A 22,372-nucleotide genomic window follows, 5' to 3' on the forward strand; every position below is an offset into this window, starting at 1 on the left:
GACAACCCAGGTGGTTCCTGCATGGCTACAAAAAAAATCAGGCACTCTATTTTCCTGGAAATAACCACACTGCAGCCAAGGAATTATGCTCCTAGTATAAACATGGCAGAACTAAGGAGTCAGGAGATATTAGTTTTAGACCCAGTAAGTTCAGTAATTCGGCAATTTACTGAGTCTCCCCATTTATTTTTATTTTTAAAGAATAGAGAGTGAAATGGCCTCGAAGAGTCCGTTTCTCATCAAGGATCCGATTTTACTTCTTGTCAAGTTCATCCTGCTAGGAAATGCCGTAAAGCAAGCAAGGATGCTGTGTGACCCTTCCTTCTGGGAAGTGATCTCTGTTTTTACCACTCAGACATAGAAATCTAGAAGACAGGACATTAAGAAAAAGCATGCGGAAACAAAAGACAAAAGTTAAATTCAACAGAGAATAATGATATAAACTGGTTTCTAATTACTTGGCTGAAGGATAAGGTCCTGTATGCCTTAGACAAGACACCTCAAAAGTCTATACATGGTCCTCCTGCTCTATGTTTATAGTTCATATTTTGTTTTTCTTGTAAACAGGTTAGTTTTCTGGTCTAAGAAGCATGTAATCAGCAGCAAGGAGTTCTCTTCTATATAAAGAGTGAAAAAGATTTGAAGTAATGCTGAGAATTATTACCAAGCTCTTTCTTCCATCCTTGCCTTTCATTTTATATAATCTGTAACTCCAGAAAAGAATCCCTCTGCTCTCATTTTTCCCCTAACCATAATTTGATACTAGATCATCCAATAAGGTTTGAAATATAACAGGTGGAGCTATAGAGAAAGTCTCAAAATATTTTATATCTAGAATGGTTCTTTTGTGTGAGAGGAAATGTTAGGGAGAGAGACAGATGAAGTATGAGTTAGTTTACTGTTATCCACTAGTAATCAGTAATGTGATCATGTTTATGGTGGGTCTGGAAGATGTTCAAGACTTGTTTCTAAACAATGGTGTTTGGGCGCACATTATGAGAAGAACAGGATAGAGAATATTTTAGTTTCATTTTCCCTTAAATTCTGATAACATCTCTAAGTCTAAGAATCTCCCCTCAACCCATTTTTCTTCAAAATTAATGTTCAATTTAGAATCATTTCCAATGAGGAAAAACATAGAGAAAAATAATAGAGAAAAAAAGAGAAGTGAATGGGGACTAGAAAAATAGAGGTTCCCTAAATACTGCTGGCATTTGCCGATGCCAAAGAATATATTCTGCAGATGTGTTTGTATATTGTTATCAACCAGGCAATGAAGTCTTTGTTTTACAAGCCAAGAGCCTACAAATCTCTGGATCTAAAATGCCAACCAGTTCCTAGCCCCACAGCTGTTCCAGCTTCCCACAGTGGCAGTGTCTATGTGACTCGTGCTTTCTCAGTTTTCCGGTGGCTTTCTTACTTTCAATTATTCTATAAAGCAAGGATACTGCTTGTTCAGTTTACCTCCTACTAGGCCTGGCATAATGCTACAACTGGGTGTTTAACATAAAGAAGGAGGAATATTCTTTTTTGCTGTGGGCTAGAGCGGGGAGAGGGAAATAGCAAGAGAAAAGAATGAAAGAAAGAGAAGGTGGGCAGGGAGCAGGTTGATTTCTGATACGTGGGGACTCTGTCACAAGTTGGAGAGTGAATGATGATTCCCAAGCTGGGGCTGTCTCTCTTCTGTGATCTCAGACTCCTTTTTCCATTGGAATTGCAATCTTAGGTACTCTGGAACCTTCACTTGTTTTATAGAGGTTTTTTCTAACCAACTGGAAAGAAGATGATAACTTCCTTATGAATATATTTGCAACCATCTCATGACTCCTCCTCGCCCACTCTTACTGGATAAGAACATTTGTATCTTATGCTTCATGTTATACGATGAGCACCTTCTAGTCCTGCACTTGGATTTAGCAGATGAGGCTCCTAGGACTGGCTGTGGCCCTGTAGAACTTAGTCGAGTCATTTAACTCTCCAAATCATTTCTAAGGTTATATACCACTATAACGAGAATTGTATGATTCCAGATTTTAATACTAGCCTAATTTTGAATATCATAAAAATAGTAATAAAAGAGTTTAGAACTTGGATTATCTGACTGGTATTTAAGACCTTTCTCCTCACTTCTACAATGATCTTAGCTGATTAATTTAATCCCTGAAACTTTCTATTCATGTATAGATGTTAAAAATTATTATTTAGTCAGTATCATGTGGTTCTTCAAGAAGCAAATGTGGTCATATATGAAGCCATTATGCAACTTTTAAACGTATATATTTGGGATAACATTTGAAAACTTGCAGCAACAATAATGACAACCTTTCCTGGGCACATTATTGTGTTAAGAGATTAATTCACATTATCTCATTAAACTTCAAACAACACTAAAAATTATATATCATCTAATTTTACATTGGATGAAACTGAAGCTCAGAGAATTTGAGTAATTTACCCACGATAGCAAATAGTGGAACAAGGTTCCTTCAAGTACCTGAAACTCTGACTAAGAATGAAAACTGAACTAAGATTCTAGTCCTGTTACATTATGTTTTACTTTTTAACCATTTCTGATCCTGGCCATTTCGACATTCTAAACTTTAATTTTCATATAAATACTACAACGATAATAAGACTTGTCTTGCCTAATTGCGAAAGTTGTAAGGAGAAGTAATCTAGTTTATACTACTTTGAAAACTGTAACAAGATAAATTAATATGAGAAGATAGGTAGTAATCGAGGTAGTCTTAGCAGCAGCAGCAGCAAGAGTAAAACCATTGGTATAATTTTTTTCATCTCTACATGATGAAAATGAGAAATCCAATTGTTCTTAAGCATCTTCTTGCTACATAAAAATATCCAAATGAAGCTTCAAAAAGTATAACATATCTAATAGTAACTCATTAAAGGTTTTCAGGTTTTAATGTGTATACATTTTAAAATTTTCATTGGCTACATGGAAGAAGACTGCCATTATTAACTCTGAACAACAGTCTGTTTTTCTGTTCTGTAACAAATAAGCTTGGGATTCTACTTTTGCAATTTCTGGGATGTGTATGGAAAGTGGAAGTGGCAGAACGTGAGCTTCACTCTGTTGTACAATAACACGTATCAGTGCTAATACTCCATTTTAATGAGTCATCAAAACATTTTCTATTGAGCAATACTGGACTACAAAGAAGGCATCCCGCACCTGGGGTTACTTTTTCGTGGCCTCCAGATACGTCTGCACAGGCATCACAAGACCGGTAGTCAAAGAAAATGCAAACTTCACAAGTCAGGAAAATATAAAGATAGCAGGCTCTTGCTTTTTTGTTAAAAACCAAAAGTGACAATTTCATTCCACTTTACAGCAATCTGCAAATGTTCTTGCGGTCCCAAGCTGTTGTAATTATCCAGGTCGCTTGTGGTGTAGTTCCCCGCTCCGCCTTAAATTGAACATCTCCATAGATTAAGTGTCATCTTGATTCCTATACTAATAGAAATTCCATTAATAGCCTCGTTCACATTCTTCAGAAGGAAATGGACTAAAAATTGGGGTATTACTAAACAGAAATGCAAAGCGAGGTTAAGAGGAATGAAATAGAGAAATGAATCCAACATGATTGAGGATGATGAGTCAAGTAATATTTAGAATCCAGAAAGGAGAAAACACACTTGGAACACCATGAACTGGGACTGAAAGTCATCACTGAACAAATTCTATTTAGAACTGACCTCAACATGTGATGGTTCAAACTACACATCCAGGGATCAGCGAGGCAGGAATGGTGGAAGTGATGCTGGAGCTCAGAAGGCAGAATTTAAAAATGTATTTCAGACAAGAAGGATCATTTCCTCATTAACATTTCATTGTTGCTTACGTTCTCTCTTCCTAAGTACTCATCATTCCATCTATACAGATTTACTTAGCAAACATACTATTTAAGACACTATACTTGGCACTGCAGAAAGAAGGAAGAGGAGAAGCATATAGTCTTATCCTGCAAGGAATTCATAGTGTAATGTGGAAATAAAAGAAAACTTCCAAATGCTTACACTACAAAGCAGAAAAAAATGCATGAGAAAAATAGGGACAAAGTCCCATGATAGGCATGAAGAAAGGCAGGTGGGATTGTGGTTAGAAGGCCTAAGTTCTCCCCCGGTCTTACTGGCCACATGATTTTAAACAAGGTACTTAAGCCCCCTGATCCTCTAAAATGTAGATAACAGCAGTGGGTCATTTTATATTGGCACTGTAATGATTGCATACAAAAATATAGATTAAAGTAGTTGGTAACAAGTTTCCCTACTCTTATTTTTTTCTCACGGGGTGTTAATCATGGTTGAAGCAAGAGGGAGAAAGCATGCCCTCTGGCGACTAGGTGTAAGGGAAGGCTTGTGAAAGGGGATGAGAGTTAAGTCCTGAAGGATAAGACCTCAGTTTGAAGACCAGTGTCCTCAGCTGATCTGTTTAGCTTCTTTTCAACTCTGTCCTGCTTCTTCTTGTGGTGCTGTATCCTATCCCTATATCACTAGTCACTAACTGGCCCCTATCTTAAAGTTCTGTGGTTGTGGGAATAGAAAGCTACTGGCTTTGGCTTAAGCAAAATACAGAACTTATTGTCAGGCTAAAAGAGCAGGAAGCACAGCAGGGAAGGCTGCCTGATAGACTGGAACTAAGAACTGGGAGTTTGGGAGACCCAAAAAGTCACAGTCCAGCCTCTCTTAGTCCTTTTCAGCCTTTCTCTCAGTGTCTTTCTTTGAGACCACATCATTTCTCATCTCCTTTTCCTTTTCTACATTTGCTTCAGTCTTTTACATCTGTGTACAAATGTTCTCTGCTTCTCCATGTATATACCCTCAGTTCTAGGCACCGTTGTCAACCTGTAGGTCAGGCTGCATGTAGCAGGGATAATGAAGCCAGGTTTCTGAAAACCATCTCTTTCTTAACCTCAGATTGTCTTCTGAGGCTCCAGGTCCTTTTTAGAGGGCCTGAATTATTTAGTGTAGTCATTATGATTTACCTGTACAATTCCTGACCTTAAATATGTCCCAGCTCTCATCCTGGTTGTTCTGACCTTGCTTCTTCTCTAATGCTCAAAGTGTTAGATCACAAGTTGGAGAAAGTTAGCAACATATCCTCATGTCATAGTGCTCTTTCATGCCTTACTGCCTTTGTTCCAGCTGTTTTAACCTCTCACCTCCCTCATCTTGTAAACCCCTATTTTAAAACTGACTCGAGACTTTTCTCCTTTTTCCAGCCTTCCTTATCTTTCCTTTCCATTCCAAGCAGATGGATCGCTCTTTCCTTGTTGCATTTACCATGGTTTGTGTATATATATCTTTTCATTGCTGCTCTTCATCATACTGCGAAGCAGCTATCTCAGTTTCAGTGTTTTCTTCTTACTCTAGTGAGATGGTTAAGAAAATGGGCTCTGAGGTCGGATCATTGAGTTCAAGTGCCAGTCATTCCATTTATTAACTATGTGACTGTAGGAAAGCTATTTTATCTCTTTTTTAAGCTTTGTAAAATGGAGATGGTAGTACCTACATCAGATGTTGTTGACAGAATTCAGTGAGATAATACATGTAAAATGCTTGGAACAGTGCACGGCGTAAAGTGGGTGCTCAGTAAATCTTAACTTTTTCCTTTTTTTATCTTTTTTTTTTTTTTTTTTTAGACGATTCCCTCTGTCGCCCAGGCTGGAGTACAGTAGCGTGATCTTGGCTCACTGCAATCTTCACCTCCCGGGTTCAAGCGATTCTTCTACCTCAGTCTCCTGAGTATCTGGGACTACAGGTGCATGCCACCATGCCCAGCTAGTTTTTGTATTATTAGTAGAGACAGGGTTTCACCATATTGACCAAGATGGTCTTGAACTCCTGACCTTGTGGTCTGCTTGCCTCAGCCTCCCAAAGTGCTGGGATTACAGGCCTGAGCCACTGTGCCTAGCCTTAACTATTACTTTTTAAACTGTCAGTACCTAGCCCAGGGTGTGACAAACAGGATGTGTTAATTGTTTGCTGGATAAATGAACTGTATTTTAAGACTACAGCATACTTGGGAGAATGTTTTATTTCTTTTGTTTTGTTTGTAATGACTGTGAAAAATATCTATTGTTGCTATACTTTCTGATAATTGATATGTATCTCTGTATGTATATGTGCAATATAGAATTGCAATTCTAAGAAACACTATAAACAACTTTCATAGGACAGTATTCAAGTGTGTAATAGAGATATATGTGCAACTGTTTATTTAATGTCTGTCCCCATGACTAGAATGTAAATGCTCCATGTTCTATTTATTATCAGATGTTTCAGGCATATCACAATTTCTGACACATAAAAGGTATTTAATAAGCATTAGTTGACTGGATGAACGCATGGAAAAATGGACTGTGTTTACACAATTAACAAGTACCTTTTCTGTTCCCTCCATTTGGAATGTCCTCTTCTTCCATCATTACTGAATGTCAAAATTCTGTTTAACCTTCTAACCTAACTTAGATATCTTTCCATGAAGCTTGCCCCTTCTCTAAATTCTTGTGGTAATTCACAGATACTTAGGGTACTCTACACTTTGCGTATGGTATTACAGTGATTTGCAAATCCATTTGAAAATTCCTGGAGGCAGAATTCCAATCAGGAGTTCTCCTGATTTATACATGTTTATATCTCTCTCAATGCTTAATAAGCTGCATAACCTTCACATTAGAGTCAGGATAAGTTTTTCTGAGATGAATGAATGAATGAATAATATTGCAACTGCTTTTTGATTGAATGACGCCCCAAGTCTAGCAGCAAGATGGGCATAAAAATTGTATTTAGGATCCACTGATTCCAGGGTGAATGTTTTTATCAAATTCAGATACGATTACTAGCAGTATAAGGAAAACCAAGTTTGTACATTGCAGCAAGAGCTAGTAGGACACCATTTGGTCAAGGGGTAACACTATCTGTCTTACAAAGTGATGGTGTCACAAAGAAGTTTTAAGTGTACTTTTGGGTGCTTATCCTGTCTAGAATAGTACCTGGCTCATGGTAGGGGCTCCAGAAAACACAAGTGAACTGACTGGATTAGCAAGTGAATAAAAACACAGGCCAGTCTCTATGAAAAGAACTACTAATTATGAGACTGTTTTTACAAGCATATCTACTCATTTGAATAAAATTGCAAAGCCTTTGATTTGCCTGATACCCAAAGATACGGACTTCCTAGAAGAATGCCTTTAGGCCCCCATGATGGAACCAATTTTAAATACTTCATGAGAACTTTTTATAATTCATGCATTGAATAAATATTTAGGAGCTTACACTTGCCAGACACTTATGCTGAAAGATAAGAAAAGTTCTGTCTTGCTGTTTTGCACTTGCGGCTCTTAGATCCAGCAGACGAACTTGCTTAAGATTCTAGATTTTATTTCCATCTTAACAGTCTAGGGCAGGATCTAATACGTGAAATCAAATCCTGAAACTTTGAAGGACTTCTAGTTTGGTTACCCTCTTCTCTGAAGACTGTTTTGGGCACCACTATCCAGGTATCAGCTGCTTTCAGGTTCCTTTCACAAATATGAATTTTATATGGAGGTTCCCTGGGGCAGATTATATCATGACTTGACATTTTATGTCAGGTTTATTGCTAGTCCACAGAACTACACTGACTGAAAAACCAGCTGTGATCCATAGCTTATTGTGTGTGAGTGAGATGATCCAGACCATTTAGGGGACTCTGCATTCTAATGATGTGTTCGGAACCCACACTCACAGTAGACGTACAGAAGAGCATTTACTTGCTTATGACGTTTTCAAGTCAGTTCTCTTAAGATCAACAACGTCAATATGTGTCTACACTTTATATACATTGTTCATTTTCAAGTCTTTGATTTAAAAGAGAACAAGGTTTATCTTAAAGGAGCAGTTATTTAAGCCATATATTTATCATTTATTAAATACAATAGGCTCAGCATGATAGGACATGTATACTTTAGGATTGATTAAGATACTGTCAACAATGAAGCGTATCATTAGTAAAAATGTCATAAGTACCTATAAGTGTGTGTGTACATGAACTATATATCATTGGGTTAAAAAGTGCATAAAAGCAAGGAATAGAGTATTTTTTCTGCTGACAAAGAAATAAATTGAGGGTCAGTTTAAACATATTATATTTAATCATACATTTAAAAAAGACTTGGAAGACGCTTGAGATATTGGCAAATTCCCAATATGTTCTGAAAAAGATTTAGAGCAGTCAAAAATAAAGCAAACCTGAAGGATAATTTGGGCATTAGTTTATGAATGTGTGAAGTAGGGGAAACTGGAAACATACGCTGGAATGAGAGAAAGAGTAGCCCGTGAATGATGGTAATCGAACCCAAGGTTAACCGTACCCACAGGGGTCTAGTTCGTGTATTAACACATCCCTGCCCCTACCACTACACCACCACAAGGCTACAGTCAACGTTTCTGGGTTTTCTCCAGAGGGACTTGAATAGAGATAATTTTACAAGATCAGTAAAGATAAAGCTATTAATGAAAACTGTCAAGCATTAATTGGAAATCGGAGACCCTCGTTGGTGGATGTAGTCATTCCTCAACATGCTCAGCAAGCACTCTTTATGTGCCAGGCACTGTGCTAGACGCTGGGAATAGATGCACTTCTATATTTAAGGAGTTCAAGACAAGACAACAAGAACACAAACAAATAAATGCGAGTTTCTTTCTCCAACTTACTTCCCTTTTCACATTTACCCCAAAAGTCACAATATAATCAGAGAGACTGCGAGGAAAACACTTAACAATAAAATGTTAGGTGATAAATCAGAGGTGCATATAAGGTATGGAGAAGGGAGAAGATAACCCTGCCTGGCCAGGAATGTCTCCGTGAAAGAGAAAATACTTGAGCTTCACAAGGAGTATCACACTTTGATAACAACAACAATTTTAAAAAAAGGAAGAGAATTTCATAAAGACAGGAGAAGAAAACTACACTTTCTAGATTCTAGTGCAAAGCAGAATCCTTATAACAATATGATTTAGAGAGGTTCCCACTATTAGTTTTTTAGACTTCCTACAAAAATTATATAAGCTTTATGTCTTCACTAGTCAAGATCAACTTACTGTGATCCAAGTAAAATATAGTGGTTCAATTAGAAGAGCTTCAAATAAAGCACGGTGTTTGTGACATTTAGGTGATTTCCAAGTTACAGAGAAAAATATGATATCTAACTGGAGTCACTTGAAAATAACGTGAACTTCAAGGAAGAGTTATTCCAACTATTGAAAGAAGCATATCTCTTGAGTTTCTATGTCAGAAATAATGTTTTTCTTGAGAGGGTACCAAATAATTTTTAGCAGAGATTATTTTTTAAGAATCTTCTCTCATAGCTCATTGGTGATCTCAGTTCTTCAAAGTATATCTAATTAAAATGATCAAATATTTTAATATTCTTCTTGCTAGTTTTATTTATCTTATCTCAGCCTATCAAATGTTGTCAGCCTGATTCCTCTGGATAAATAAATTATAAGCACAAACATTATTTCTCCATAATAAAACACAATGAAACTGATTCACTAATTCACTTTATATAGCTATATATGACTTCCGTCACGCATTTTTACAAAGATCTAAACATTGCATCACTACTATACTAAATAAACAATTGTACTTTTCAAGACAAGTTTGTTGCTGGGTTTTACTTGGAGTAAATAAAAGCAATTTTGGCTTCTAGACATATATATATATATATATATATCAAACCTAACTGCAAAAGATATTCAAGTAGTTCTGGGGGAACTAATGGGGAAATAAACATTGCAGTTTATTTCAAATATTAATATACAAAATATCAATATTGTTTCATTTCATTAGTACATACCACTATTAGAAACTACCGTCTTCAGTGGAATGAGTTTGAATGGATCACTGTTTATTCTTCCTGATTAATATTTAGACATATTAAGAATTAGGAATTCATGCAGAGAAAAACCATACATTTAGTCTAAACCAGAACTACAGAGAAAATAACCATGCTTGTCAAATGCACAGAATACATACATTTCTCTATAGATATAACAGGAGAAAAAGGAAAAATAAATAAAAGAATCCCTAGGAAAATGAAAGAAAATTTTCCTTACCGGAATAAATGCATGTTGCATAGCTTGTTCACATTGTTTTAAGGAAGCAATTGTATCCCACAAAAGCTGATAATTCTCAGCCCGAGAAGCACTTGGCCGTTGCATAGCGAAAGCTGGTAACACTCAAACTGAGCTCATAGAACCCAGTTGAAGAAGAAAAAAAAAACCCTGCAGATCTGTTACATAAACTTCTTAATTAGATCTGCTACACAAACTGCTATCTTAAGACTTAAAAAAAAAGTTAATCAGAACATTTCTTTTGGGGGATAACTGGGCATGACTTGAACAGAGACAGATGTTTTCATTGGGAAGAATCTTCATTCCCACACTTGTGAAAAGCAATCCCATCAGTGTTCTCCTGTCTTCACACGGGTCTGGTGAAACGGCACAAACCATAAGTGTGTGGGGGGAAAGAAGTAGGAAGAAGGGAGATGTGAAAAAATATTCCTACCAGGAGATTTGGGTGGCAGGTCATGGAGGTAGAATTTAAGTAGCTTGTGAAAAGAGTAGTAACATTGAAGGGAGTAGGTCATATACACACATATATGTGCATATACAGATGTCTGCACTTTGCTGTATGAGAAATACAACTATATACATGCATACTCACAGTATCATTTAATATGTCCAACTCTCCTCTCAGTTTAGTTAAGAGCTAGATATGGTATATTTTTTACCTACAGAATATTACTGCCTTTATGATACTATAAGTTGTGTATCTAGGATTATCTCTAAAGACAAGCCAGAAGGTATCTTAAAATGTAAGAGTAATTAGAAGAACTTTATGTTGCCTATGTATTGAAGAAAAGTCACTTTTATTCCTTATTCTAGATAAAATTTATATAGCTAATACAAGGAGAATCGTGTCTTTAAATGTTCTTGGGAAATGAGAGTAGGCTGGAATGTGTTAATTCCAAAGAAATATGCATGTGCACTTTGACAGCAAAAAAGACTCATATAAGTATGAAATAAAATATGAAAAGAATTTAGGAACATATTCCCAATTTCCTTCACCAAGGATAGTACCTACACAGGGAGGTGAGGCTCCACCAGTCCCTAATATCGCCGTAGGATTGCTGAGCTAGGGGGTAAGGAATCTTGGAAGGTGATGCTCAGAGCACTTGGAAGTTCCAGAGGGATCTGTATTCTAAGGACTGGTTTCACAGCAAACAATAATGATATTTACTCAAGAATTTCAAGATGTAAGAGGCAAAAGGAGGGAAATTCACAGCATAATAAATTATGCATTTAATTGACCTAGAAAATCCAAGGAAGATCAAACAAGGTACAAATTGTAGGAAACAGTGTGATAACATACATGAAATATTTTCTCTTTATTATTTTTGGAGGAGCAGCATGATTTGGGTTACCTACTTTTCCTACATTTGTACCCTGATGATGGTGGATTGGTTCATTCTAATGACCTTGTAGTGCTAAAGTCTCAAAGACTGACACCAGGGAAGTTTTCCTCTTACCTTCATTACCTTCAATTTTGAACTGAAGGAATGAAAAGTAGAACTGATCTTTCAAAATCTATACTAATTTGTAAATTTTACCTAATTTGCAGGGAAATTGTTTTTCCTTAGTACTTCGTGAGTGTACACCATAAGGCTATTGCCATTAGACAGTTTGTTTTTATATCAGTTCAACCAACCTTCTCTTTTTCTCATTCATGGTGTTCTGTTCAGCTCACACCCACAGTCCCTCCTCTGCCTTCATTCCTGCCCTTATAGTCTCCCATCTGCCCCAGCCACATGCTTCTTCTCCATGCATTGTCGACCAGCCAGCCCACCACTTTCGGAAAATCTTCCTTCACTAGTAAATGTTCTGAATTTCTCAGGAAACGACAGGAAAATAGAAAGTTGTCTTTTAAGTCATTTTCCAAAATCCCAGTTAATCCTCTCCGAAATTGTTAAGCAAATGTTTATCATTATTCCAGACCCCAACTGCTGGGTCTTCTGAGGCTTTTTCCACCTCCTGTTCATCAGGATCCTTTATTTTTTCCTTTAAAGAGCCTCTCCTAAAAATCCTCTTCTCTTTAGTCTTTGGGGACAAAAAGGTAAATAATTCATAGTCTTTGTGTGTGGAAACACTATGTTTTTAAAAGTGCCCTTTGAATCTTGCATTCATTCATTTATTCATTGATCCAACAAATATATTAAGCATCTCCTATGTGCTATAATTTTTGATAGTACTTTGGGCAAATTGATACATCAGATGTTGCCTCTACCTTTAAGGAGAGTCTAATAGAAAGGATGGTAAATCAGTACAAATAACAAAAAGGCAAGTTTAAAAAAATTTAAGTGCCATAAAAGAGGTAGCATAAATTATTTAGAAACCATTATAAAAGAATAGAATATATGCATGGTGGAAATTAGGGCAGCCTCATGGAAGATTTAGCACTTAACTAAAGCATGAAGTTAGGGTAGTATTTGGTCATACAGATACAGGGGAAATTCTGAGAAAGGAAAGATAGAGCTAAGGCACAAGGTCAGAGAGGTTTCAATGATTATTGGTTTGGAAGAAAAGTAACACCAAGAAAAAAGTTGTAAATCAATGACTACCCAGCTTCAAACTCAGATTTAGACTAAAGTCCAGGTTATTCTTGATTGAAAACTATAGTTTCCTATTCCTGATGCTAACCAATATTACTTTTAACCAACTCACAGATAATTCATTTTCATAAATTCAGTGAAATTCTTCTTAAATCTCTTGAAGTGATAAATTCTATGTGTTTACTCCTCACTCTTTGAAATAGGCACATTGATGTATTTTTGGCGGCCATAAGTGGCTCAATCATTTAGGTTATATTACTTAGTTAATTTTTTTTTATTAAGCCAATCTTAAGTGTTTTACATTTCTGCTCACTTTCATAAGTTCTAAACTTCTTACTAAGTTCAAGGGGGGGTCCACCATACATCAAATATTTACCTTATCAAATATCTGACTTAGTTCAATTTGACTTAGTTTAACAAAAATTTATTAAGCTCTACTGTTGCCAAGAACTGTGCTAGAAATAGAGAATACAAAGATAAACATAATATTATGTCAATCCTCTGTTTCTTTTCCACCGCCACTCAGTGTGTGACTGTCTCTGCCCACAAGTGGAGCATATGTATTTTCTTCCTGTTTGCACAATGCCTGATAAGTAATTGCTATCATTTTTTCTGTTAAACACTCAGTCACTAGGCTACGAGTCTATCACATCTAAATATCTCACGATGCTCTAGCTTAGACCACAGACCTCAGAATCCCTAATGGTACTTTTGTATGCTGGGACTTCCATACATTGAATGCTTTCTGCTGGTGAATCGTTTAAATTTAACTTCATGACAATTGTACTTCCAGTAAAAATAGATTAACAGGGCCTGGATTTGCATTCCCACCTAAAATAACAAAAAAAGACACAATGTAGGAAAGAATGAGTTTCAAGTATGCACATTAGACAACAAAAAACAATGAATACAGAGAGAAAGGAAACAAACAAGGTGGGCCCTGTGATTTCCAATTCTTATAGCCTTTGACACCCAGGCCATACTTCAGAGAGGAGAAATCCATTTATGGCCAGTGGACTTGCTGAATTGAGAAGATAGAATTGGTTTGCTGGGGAGATGAAGGCAGCAAGTAGAAATAGAGAAAGCCACAATTATAATTGGAGATCTCCACACCTTTCTCTAAATAATAGAACAAGTAGACAGAAAATCTGTAGAGATGGAGAAGACTTGTATAAAACTAGGCATCAATTTGAACTAATAAACCTTTATATAATATTTTACTAACAACAGCAAAATATAAACATTTTTAAGTGCTAGAATAGCATTTACCAAGATAGAACATATTTTGAACTTGAAATCAAATTTTCATAAATTTAAAAAGATCCACATCATAGGAAATATAATCTCCAGCCATAATAGGATTAAGTTGAAAATTGATAACAGAACAATCTCTGGAAACTCTCAAAATATTAAGAAAATAAATGACACAATTCTAAATAACACATTGGTTAAAGAAAAAATTAAAAATGAGAGTCTATTTTGAACTGAATGAACCATAAACTACCAACTATATCAAGTTTTGTTGGATTCCCTTAAAGCAGTAATTAAGGAAACATACATATCACTGCACGCTTATATTTGAAAACAAGGTAGTATAAAATCACTGACCTCAGATTTCATCCTTAGCAACTAGAAAAAAATTATAAACCCAAAGTATACTGATGAAAGGAAATAAAAAATATCAGAACAGAAGATAGAAGAAAATCAATAGAAACAAAAGCTGGTTGGTTATCAATAAAATTGATAACACTCTAACACTCTGGCAAGACTAATGAGGAGAAACAAATTATCAAAATCAAGATGGAGGAAGATGACATCCTGACCATCCTACAATCCTACAACATGAAGGAGCTAATAAGGAAATCTTCACGTACATATGTATGTACGCATGTACTCTTACAGACATTGCAATGTTATGATCATGGCTCACTGAAGACTCAAAATCCTGGCTCTGTGAGTAGCTGGGACCACACACTTGGCTAAGTTTTTTTTTTTTTTTTTTTTTTTGGAGAGACAGGGTCTCACTTTGTTGCCCAGGCTCATCTTCAACTCTGGCTTCAGCCTCAGCTTCTCAAAGTGCTAGGATTACAAAACGTGATCCACTGTACGTGGCTGAGAAAATCTTACAGACAACTTTTTCCCAAAAAATTTGATACCTTAGATGAAATGGAAAAATTCCTTGAAAGATGCAAACTAATAAAGAAGAAATAAGTACTCTAAGAGAACTCCAGGTCCAGATCGCTTCACTGATAAATTCCTCTAAATATCTTCAAGAAAGAAATAATAACAGTTCTACACAAAATTTTTCAGAGAACTGAAGAGGAACAAATACTTTACAGATATTGTTTTGAGGTCAGCATTACCTAATTCCAAACCAGATGAAGATATTACTAAAAAAGCTAATATCAATAAACCCTTATGAATATAGATGCAAAAAATTTTAAAAATATATATTTTAGCAAATTTAATCCAACAATATATAAAAAGGATCAGGACCAAGTAGGCTTTATCCTGGGAATATAAAATTGCTTTATTAACTTTTTTAAAAAGAAACAAAACAAACTAACAACATACAATTATTTTAGTAGGTACAGAAACAGCATTTTACAAAATCTAATACCTATTTCTGGTTTTAACAAAAAACTCAGGACAAGACAAGTCTGTCCCTTCTCAGCACTTATATTCAACATTGTCTGAGAGTTTCCAGATAGTGTAACAAGGTAAGAAAAATAAATACAGATTGGGAAGAAAGAAAGAAAAATGCTTTTATTACACATGACATAATTATCAGTCAAAATTCTCATGAATTCTGAAGAAATGTTACTAGAACCTTTAAGCACATATAGCAAGGTTGAAGAACAAAACATTAATATTGAAGGATCGATTGTATCTCTATATACTAGAAATAAGCACATAGAAATTAAAATAAAAAATAACACAATTTATGATAAATTTTTGAAATATGAACTATTTAGGGATAAACCTGACTTTTCTTGTTTTTGAGACAGAGTCTTGCTCTATCACCTTGGCAACACCTACCTCCCGGGTTCAAGCAATTCTCCAGCCTCAGCCTCCCTCGTAGCTGGGACTACAGGTGCGCACCACTATGCCTAGCTAATTTTTGTATTTTTTGTAGTGACAGATTTTCACCATGTTGGCCAGGCTGGTCTCAAACTCCTAACTTCAGGTGATCTGCCTGCCTCGACCTCCCAAAGTGCTGGTATTACATAAACCTGATTTTTAAAGTATGCAAGGCATATACACTGAAAACTACAAAAAAGAAAAAAGAAGATGCAACATTGTTGAGATTTCATGCTCTGAAAATTGATTTATAGATTCAATGCAAACCCAATCAGAATCTCAGTGGGTGTTTATTTATTTAGAGAAATTAAGAAGTATATTCTAAAATCATAGAGAAAATAAAAAATATATAGTAACCAAAATAACATAATGAAATTGAAAAAAACACCTCTGATTTCTAGACTTATTATAAAACTGATATAATCAAGACAGTGTGGCACTGGCATAAAGATAGATGAACAGATTAATGGAACAGAATAGCCACTACAAGAGTTGAACCATACATCTATAGGCAACTGATTTTTAACGAAGGTACAAAGTTAATTCAATGAAAACAAGACGATCTTTTCAATAAATTATGCAGGGACAATTGGTTATCTATATGCAAAACAACAAACTTTGATCCACACCTCGTTATGTATTAACTCGAAATGGATTATATACTTAAATGCAAAACCTAAACAAAGCATCTAAAGGAAAACACGAGAGAAGATCTTTATGACCTTGGGTTAGGTAGACTACAAAAAGCAAAATCTGTAAAAGAACAAACTTATAAATCAGACATCATGAAAATTAAAAATTTCTGTTCTTTAAAAAATATTGTTAAGAAAATTTAAAAGGCCATAGAATGAAAGGAGATATTTAAAAATTATACATCTCACAAAGGATTTGTTTCTAAAACAAACAAATAACTTTCAAAATTCAGTCAGAAAAAAAAATCCCCAAAAAATGAGCCAAAGATTTGAACCGACACTTCACCAGTGAAGATACAGGTATTACATAAGCATCTGAAAAGATAATCGATATCATAAATTGTTTGAGAAATGAAAATTAAAACCCCGGTAAGATACTACTCCACACCTATTAGAATAGCTAATACTAAAAAAGACTGACCATATCAATTGTTGGTGATGATATGGAAGATTGGAGCTCTCAAACTCTACTGATGAGAATATAAAATGGTACACCCCCTTTGGAAACAGGTCAGTAATTTTTTCTTAAGTTAAACATCTACCTACTATATCATTTAATAATTCTACTCCTAGGTATTTACTGAAGATAAACAAAAGCACACATGTATTCAAAGACTTTTATACAAATATTCATAGCAGCTTTATTTGTAAGAGCCAAAAGCTTGAAATAACACCAACAGATGAATAGATTAAAAAAATGTGATATTTGCATGCAATAGAATAGTGTTCAGCAATAAAAATGAATGAACTACTGATACATGCAATAACATGGGTTTATCTTTAAAAAATCATGTTGAATGAAAGAGGACAAACAAAAAGAGCACATTCTATATGATCCCACTTATGTAAAATTCTAGAAAATGCAATCTAATATATAGAGAGACAGAAAGGAGAATAGTAGTTGACTGGGAATGGGGAGGTAGATCAAGTTGGAAGAAGGGATTACAAAAGTCTGGAGGGAATAAAAAATGGCATGATGAAATTTTGGGGGCATTGATGGATATGCTTATTATCTTGAATTGATGGTTTCATAAGTGAAAACTCATCAAACTGAACCTCATTAAAGCTATTTAAATATTTTTAAGTTTCTAGCAAAACCATTGGAAAGTCTCATACTCCTGGGGCTTATCATAAGTAATAAGCTCTCATCATTTAATATTGTTATCTTTCAGTTCAACCTGTCTCCCTGGAGAGGGGTTGGGGAAGAAAGAAAAGTTTTGAAAGCAACGACCTTCCAACAGGAAGGGAAGAGGAGGATATGGATAAGTTTAACGAGAGAAAAGACCAAGACTTTAACCTCCAGGGTCTTACTTCTAGTTACGGTTCTTGCTCTAATTTAGCTGTAAGATCTTGGTTCAGTCATTTTGCTTTGACATACTTCAATGACTCAATTTTAAAATGAAAGGATTAGAAGCAACCATCTCTCAAGTTCTTTCAGAGCCATAATTCAATGATCTATAGATATATTTCAATCCTCAACAATCCCATTTTCCTCACAACTCAGCACTTATAGGTCTTATTCCTAATTTACAGACAGAGAAATAGGTTCACAGAGGCTAAAGTAACTTGCTTCACCAGTAACTATCTTGTGACCTTGGCCAACTTCCATAGTTTCTCTTTTTTCAGATTTGTGTCTGTAAAATAGAGCCTGTGAGATAACAGTGCTTATCTCATAGGATTGTTGAAGACGAATGAGTTAATACTGATAAAACTTTAGAGCAGAGTCTGGTCCATAGTAAGCACTATTGTGTGTTTATGAAATTAAGTTAACTTTATTGATTTATTTAACAATAAGAATTAAGTAACAGATCTAAGATTAAATTCATATTTTTTGGTTCTTAGTCCAATATACATTTGACCATCGATCAGTAATTAGATAAAGTAAATGTAGCTTCACCTTTTCTAACCACCATCACACCCTATTCTAAAGAACATAACATCCTAGTGTTCTTCCTCCCCGAACCCTATTTGCTTCCTTCATAGTTCCTATCTTAATTTAAAATACATCAACTTATCTACTTTTTAATTATCTTCCTCCTCCACTAAACTGTAAGCTCAGAGAGCAGAAGCCAATGTACAGACAGCTGTAGCACAGTAGCTAGAATATAAGACTCTTTCAGGGTTTGCTTGATATTATTGCTATTAATGGGGTCTAAAACAGATGAAAGCTAATTAAAATTTCATAAATATATGTAAGTATATTTACCAGAATTTTCTGTATTTACAAATATCTATGGTGAATTCAGCCATGACTCTTATTTAAAGAAAGCCCCAGCATCTGACCCATTTTTTCCTATTTGAGAGAGTGACACCTTGATGGGCAAGACTCACATGACTGTGCCAGGACAAAATGGCAAATGCCAGATTTTACAGAGGGAATTATATGACTGAAGTTCATACAAAGTGGATGTGAAGGTTCCTGAGATACGACTTGAGAAATGGAGTGGGCAGAGCTTGGATTTACTGGAGGAGGAAGATGAAAGAGAAGCAGATTGAATATGTACATATTCAATCATTCAGTCATGCCTCAAACCTGCTTAAGATATACAAGTCATCATATTGCAGTGATATTCTACACATGTTGCACAGTCTCTGGAATCATATGCCCAGTACTACAAGGGAGAAAGCAAGCGAACTGAGAGAAGTTGACTGAAGTAGGTGGGACACCAGGTCTTGTTTGAACAGAGTTCTGCAGAATGCTAGATCACAGCATGTTAGACTTCAGACCAGAGTCAAAGCCAGGGCTAACCTGAAGCAGATGAAGTCTGCCTTTACCATTTTCTTCCCTGTCTACAGCCCTCGGCCATTCTCCACTAGACTTTCTTGACAGAAGGAAAGCTACTTGAACTCAATTTTAGGGCAGTATTAAGAATTTAATATGTCTCTTCCCCTACTTGCTTTCTTGACTCTTCCTGAAGGCAGGTGTTAATCATATTCATCAGTTTGTTCTCAGCCTCTAGTGCATTGCCTGGCATGTGATAAAGGGCGCCAAAGTTTTCTTAAATAAAGAGATGGACGTAAAAAACGTTTTATTTGATGTTGATGATAGGAATTCTTTATATTAGCAGAGTATGTTTTGATTGACAAAACACTTTTATAACCAAGACTTTTCTGTTACTCTTCACCACCTCCCTATTTGCACATTTAAACATTATTATGTCAGTGGCTCCCTTGTTTGTTTTTTTTGGCTCACATTTCTCCCCTAAGTTGAATATCCTGTTGCTTGCTGGTCATCTCCACTCAGGTATCTCACAGATCTCTCAGATTCAACAGCTACAAAAGCTGAGCTTTCATCCTCCTTCCTTACTCAAATCTGCTTCTCTTTCATGTTCCTCATCCAGTAAATCCCAGCTCTGCCCACTCCATTTCTCAAGTCAAATCTCAGGAACCTTCATATCCACTTCATCAGACCCTCTGATGGAATAGTATGTCCCTGCTTGTCACCAGGATCGGCTTGTGCCATCTCCCCCTTCTCTGTGCCCTAGCCCCACAGGCCCTCTTCCCTTATTTAGGATACAATAAATCCCATTCTCATGTTGGTTCCTATGCAAATACCAGTTCTTCTGCTTCAAATCTTCTCCCACCTGTTCTCCAGCATTCTCTCCCACTTATCATTTAAATCTTAGCTTCACTGTGCATCGTAGGAGGCTTACCAGATCCCTGTCCTCTATTTTCTAGATGCTAGTAATCCTTCCTTCCCCCAGATGTGAAAACCAAATAGGTCTTCAGACATTACCTAATGCCCTGTAGGGAAACAAAATTGTGCCCAGTTGAGCACCACTGCCCTATACCTTACTCAGGACATCCTGTTGTAGCTTTTCATGGAACCTAGTTTGTAAAACCTCCGTTGTGACTTTTGTGTAATGTTTACATTACATAGCTGAATTACTTCATTATGGATAAAAGGTAGTTATTTTGCTTATAATTTATCATCTATATATAGTGCCCAGCATAAGTAGGTACTCAATAAATATTTGTTGAATAAATGAATGAATCTGATTCTTACACAAACCTTATGGAATATGCACAGCCAGAATTAGCAATCCTATTTCTAAACTGACGTAGAAGATACATTGAGTGGTTCAATGAGAGGTCCCTGAATCACATCATCAATAAATGGTAGACCTAAAGAAATGAACGATGATTTTACCACTCTCAATTCCTCTTACCAGCATGTATCATTTTACTGCCATTATCATGTATTTAATCTTCTCAGATTACTTCACCTTCTTTCTCTTCCAAGTTCTTTATTACGTGTTGTCCTTGTATCCATGCACAGTAATATACACCTAGCTCTACATCGAGGGCTGAAAAGCTCAGACCTTACAGTGTCTTCCAGTGATATTCCACTCTGTTGCTTTTAAAAACTCACAGCATATTAAATATAAGAGTGACCATTAGGGCTTCTCATGTTGTAATAGGAGTGCAAGGGGGTAAAAAAGTCAATAACTCTCCTAAGTAAATTTGCTTTTATCATACACTTAGCTCAGACTTGTGGTCTGCTCTAGTAAACAGACTGAAGAAAACTAATCACAGGACAGGTTAAGATACTCTAATTTTAATAAAGCCACCACAGTGTTGTTAATGAGAATATGAAAGAACTTCTAAAGATGCCTGGCTAAAATTATCTTTTCTTTTTATGCTGCTTAAGTATGGCCAAGCAGAAAAATCTCAATTGAAAATGGAAATTCTCTTAAATGGTGCTTTCAGCATGCTAATGCACTTCTCTCTTCCAAGGTTTTGAATAGCAAGATCTATTACAGCACAGTTACTCATTATTTCCCCCAAATAAACTATGTTTGAATAGTCTAAGGGCCATGATAGTCAACAAGTGGCTGAGTGAGGACAGGGCATGCTGCTGAGAGGTAAACTTGACTTAGAGGTGCCCCTGAGCCATGGAAAGTTGCTGCGTTGGTGGGGTTCATTACGTTAGAATCCTTTCCTGTTAGCAAAGGCTGGGGTTGACGCCTAAGCTTTTCCATCTCTCTGCAGAAATAGAGAGGATAGTTAAGCGTACAAGATCTGGAGGCCAACTTTCCAGGTTAGAATCCTAACTTCAATACTTCTAAAATGTCTGATTTGATCAGATTACTCTATACTTTGGGCCTCAGTTTCCTCATACATAAGGTGGGTTTGATAATGGCATTTATGTCATATAATTGTGGTAGAAGATTAAATGAGGTGATTCATGTTTACTGCATAAAATAAGTACCCAATAATAATTGTTACCTATTAATCTGTCTTCTTTACATATACATATTTCTATTTCTGTGTAAATAAAAGTATTTGGTATTTTACTAAGCTCTGTCCATATCCCAGATCTTATTTTATCTCAGTAATTCACAAGCACCTTTAGGGCCTAATCTCCATTGCATTTTCATTATCATAAAAGTATCTCATTTGATTCTTACAACAACCCCATGAGGTTGGGATGGTTATATACATTTTATAGATACAGAACTGAGATCTAGACTGGTTGGACTGTGCCTGTAATTATGCACTTAGATAGCACTGGGGCCAGGGCTAAAGCTCTGGTCTTCTTAGGAATACTCTTCTGCTCTTTTCAACCCATAAAATTTTCACAGACTCAGTGCTTGTCTTAACACTTTGGGATATTAAAATGACTTCAGAGTAAAGCTCCTGGGAATCTGTCCTCCCTATTCCCTGTTCTAATCAATGTATTTTCACTGGGTAGCAGCTGCATGCTTTAGTCAGTGTTGCGTAAGTCTCTGTTTCTCTCTCTCTCTCCTTCTTTACCTCTCCCTCCCTCCATTTCTCTTTCCTTTTTTCTCTCTTCCTTACTTCTACCTCTCTGCGTCTCTCCCTCTATATTTTTCTCTCTCTCAGACACACACACACACACACACACACACACACACAATATTTTATTCATCTATTTCATTCAGAAGGAGAGGTATTATT

General features: G+C 35.9%; 1 protein-coding gene across 29 annotated transcripts in view; it reads right to left on the reverse strand.

The window, feature by feature from the left end:
- Window positions 1–22,372, reverse strand: part of DLG2 (discs large MAGUK scaffold protein 2) — a 2,157,409-nt gene that overhangs the window by 789,977 nt on the left and 1,345,060 nt on the right. For 2 of the 29 annotated variants that reach the window (XM_064365366.1, XM_064365365.1), the window contains exon 1: window positions 10,123–10,451. The exons of 25 other annotated variants lie outside the window; for them this stretch is intronic. In XM_064365366.1, the coding sequence (XP_064221436.1) occupies window positions 10,123–10,227 (105 nt within the window). In that variant the 5' untranslated portion in view covers window positions 10,228–10,451. Of the gene's footprint in view, window positions 1–10,122; window positions 10,454–22,372 lie in introns of those variants that run through there. 2 more of the 29 variants (XM_012469554.3, XM_012469556.3) reach the window with 2 other exon arrangements.

The sequence above is a fragment of the Aotus nancymaae genome, unplaced genomic scaffold, assembly GCF_030222135.1.
Source record: "Aotus nancymaae isolate 86718 unplaced genomic scaffold, 86718_ANA_hifiasm-v0.15.2.pri h1tg000059l, whole genome shotgun sequence".
NCBI lineage: Eukaryota > Metazoa > Chordata > Mammalia > Primates > Aotidae > Aotus > Aotus nancymaae.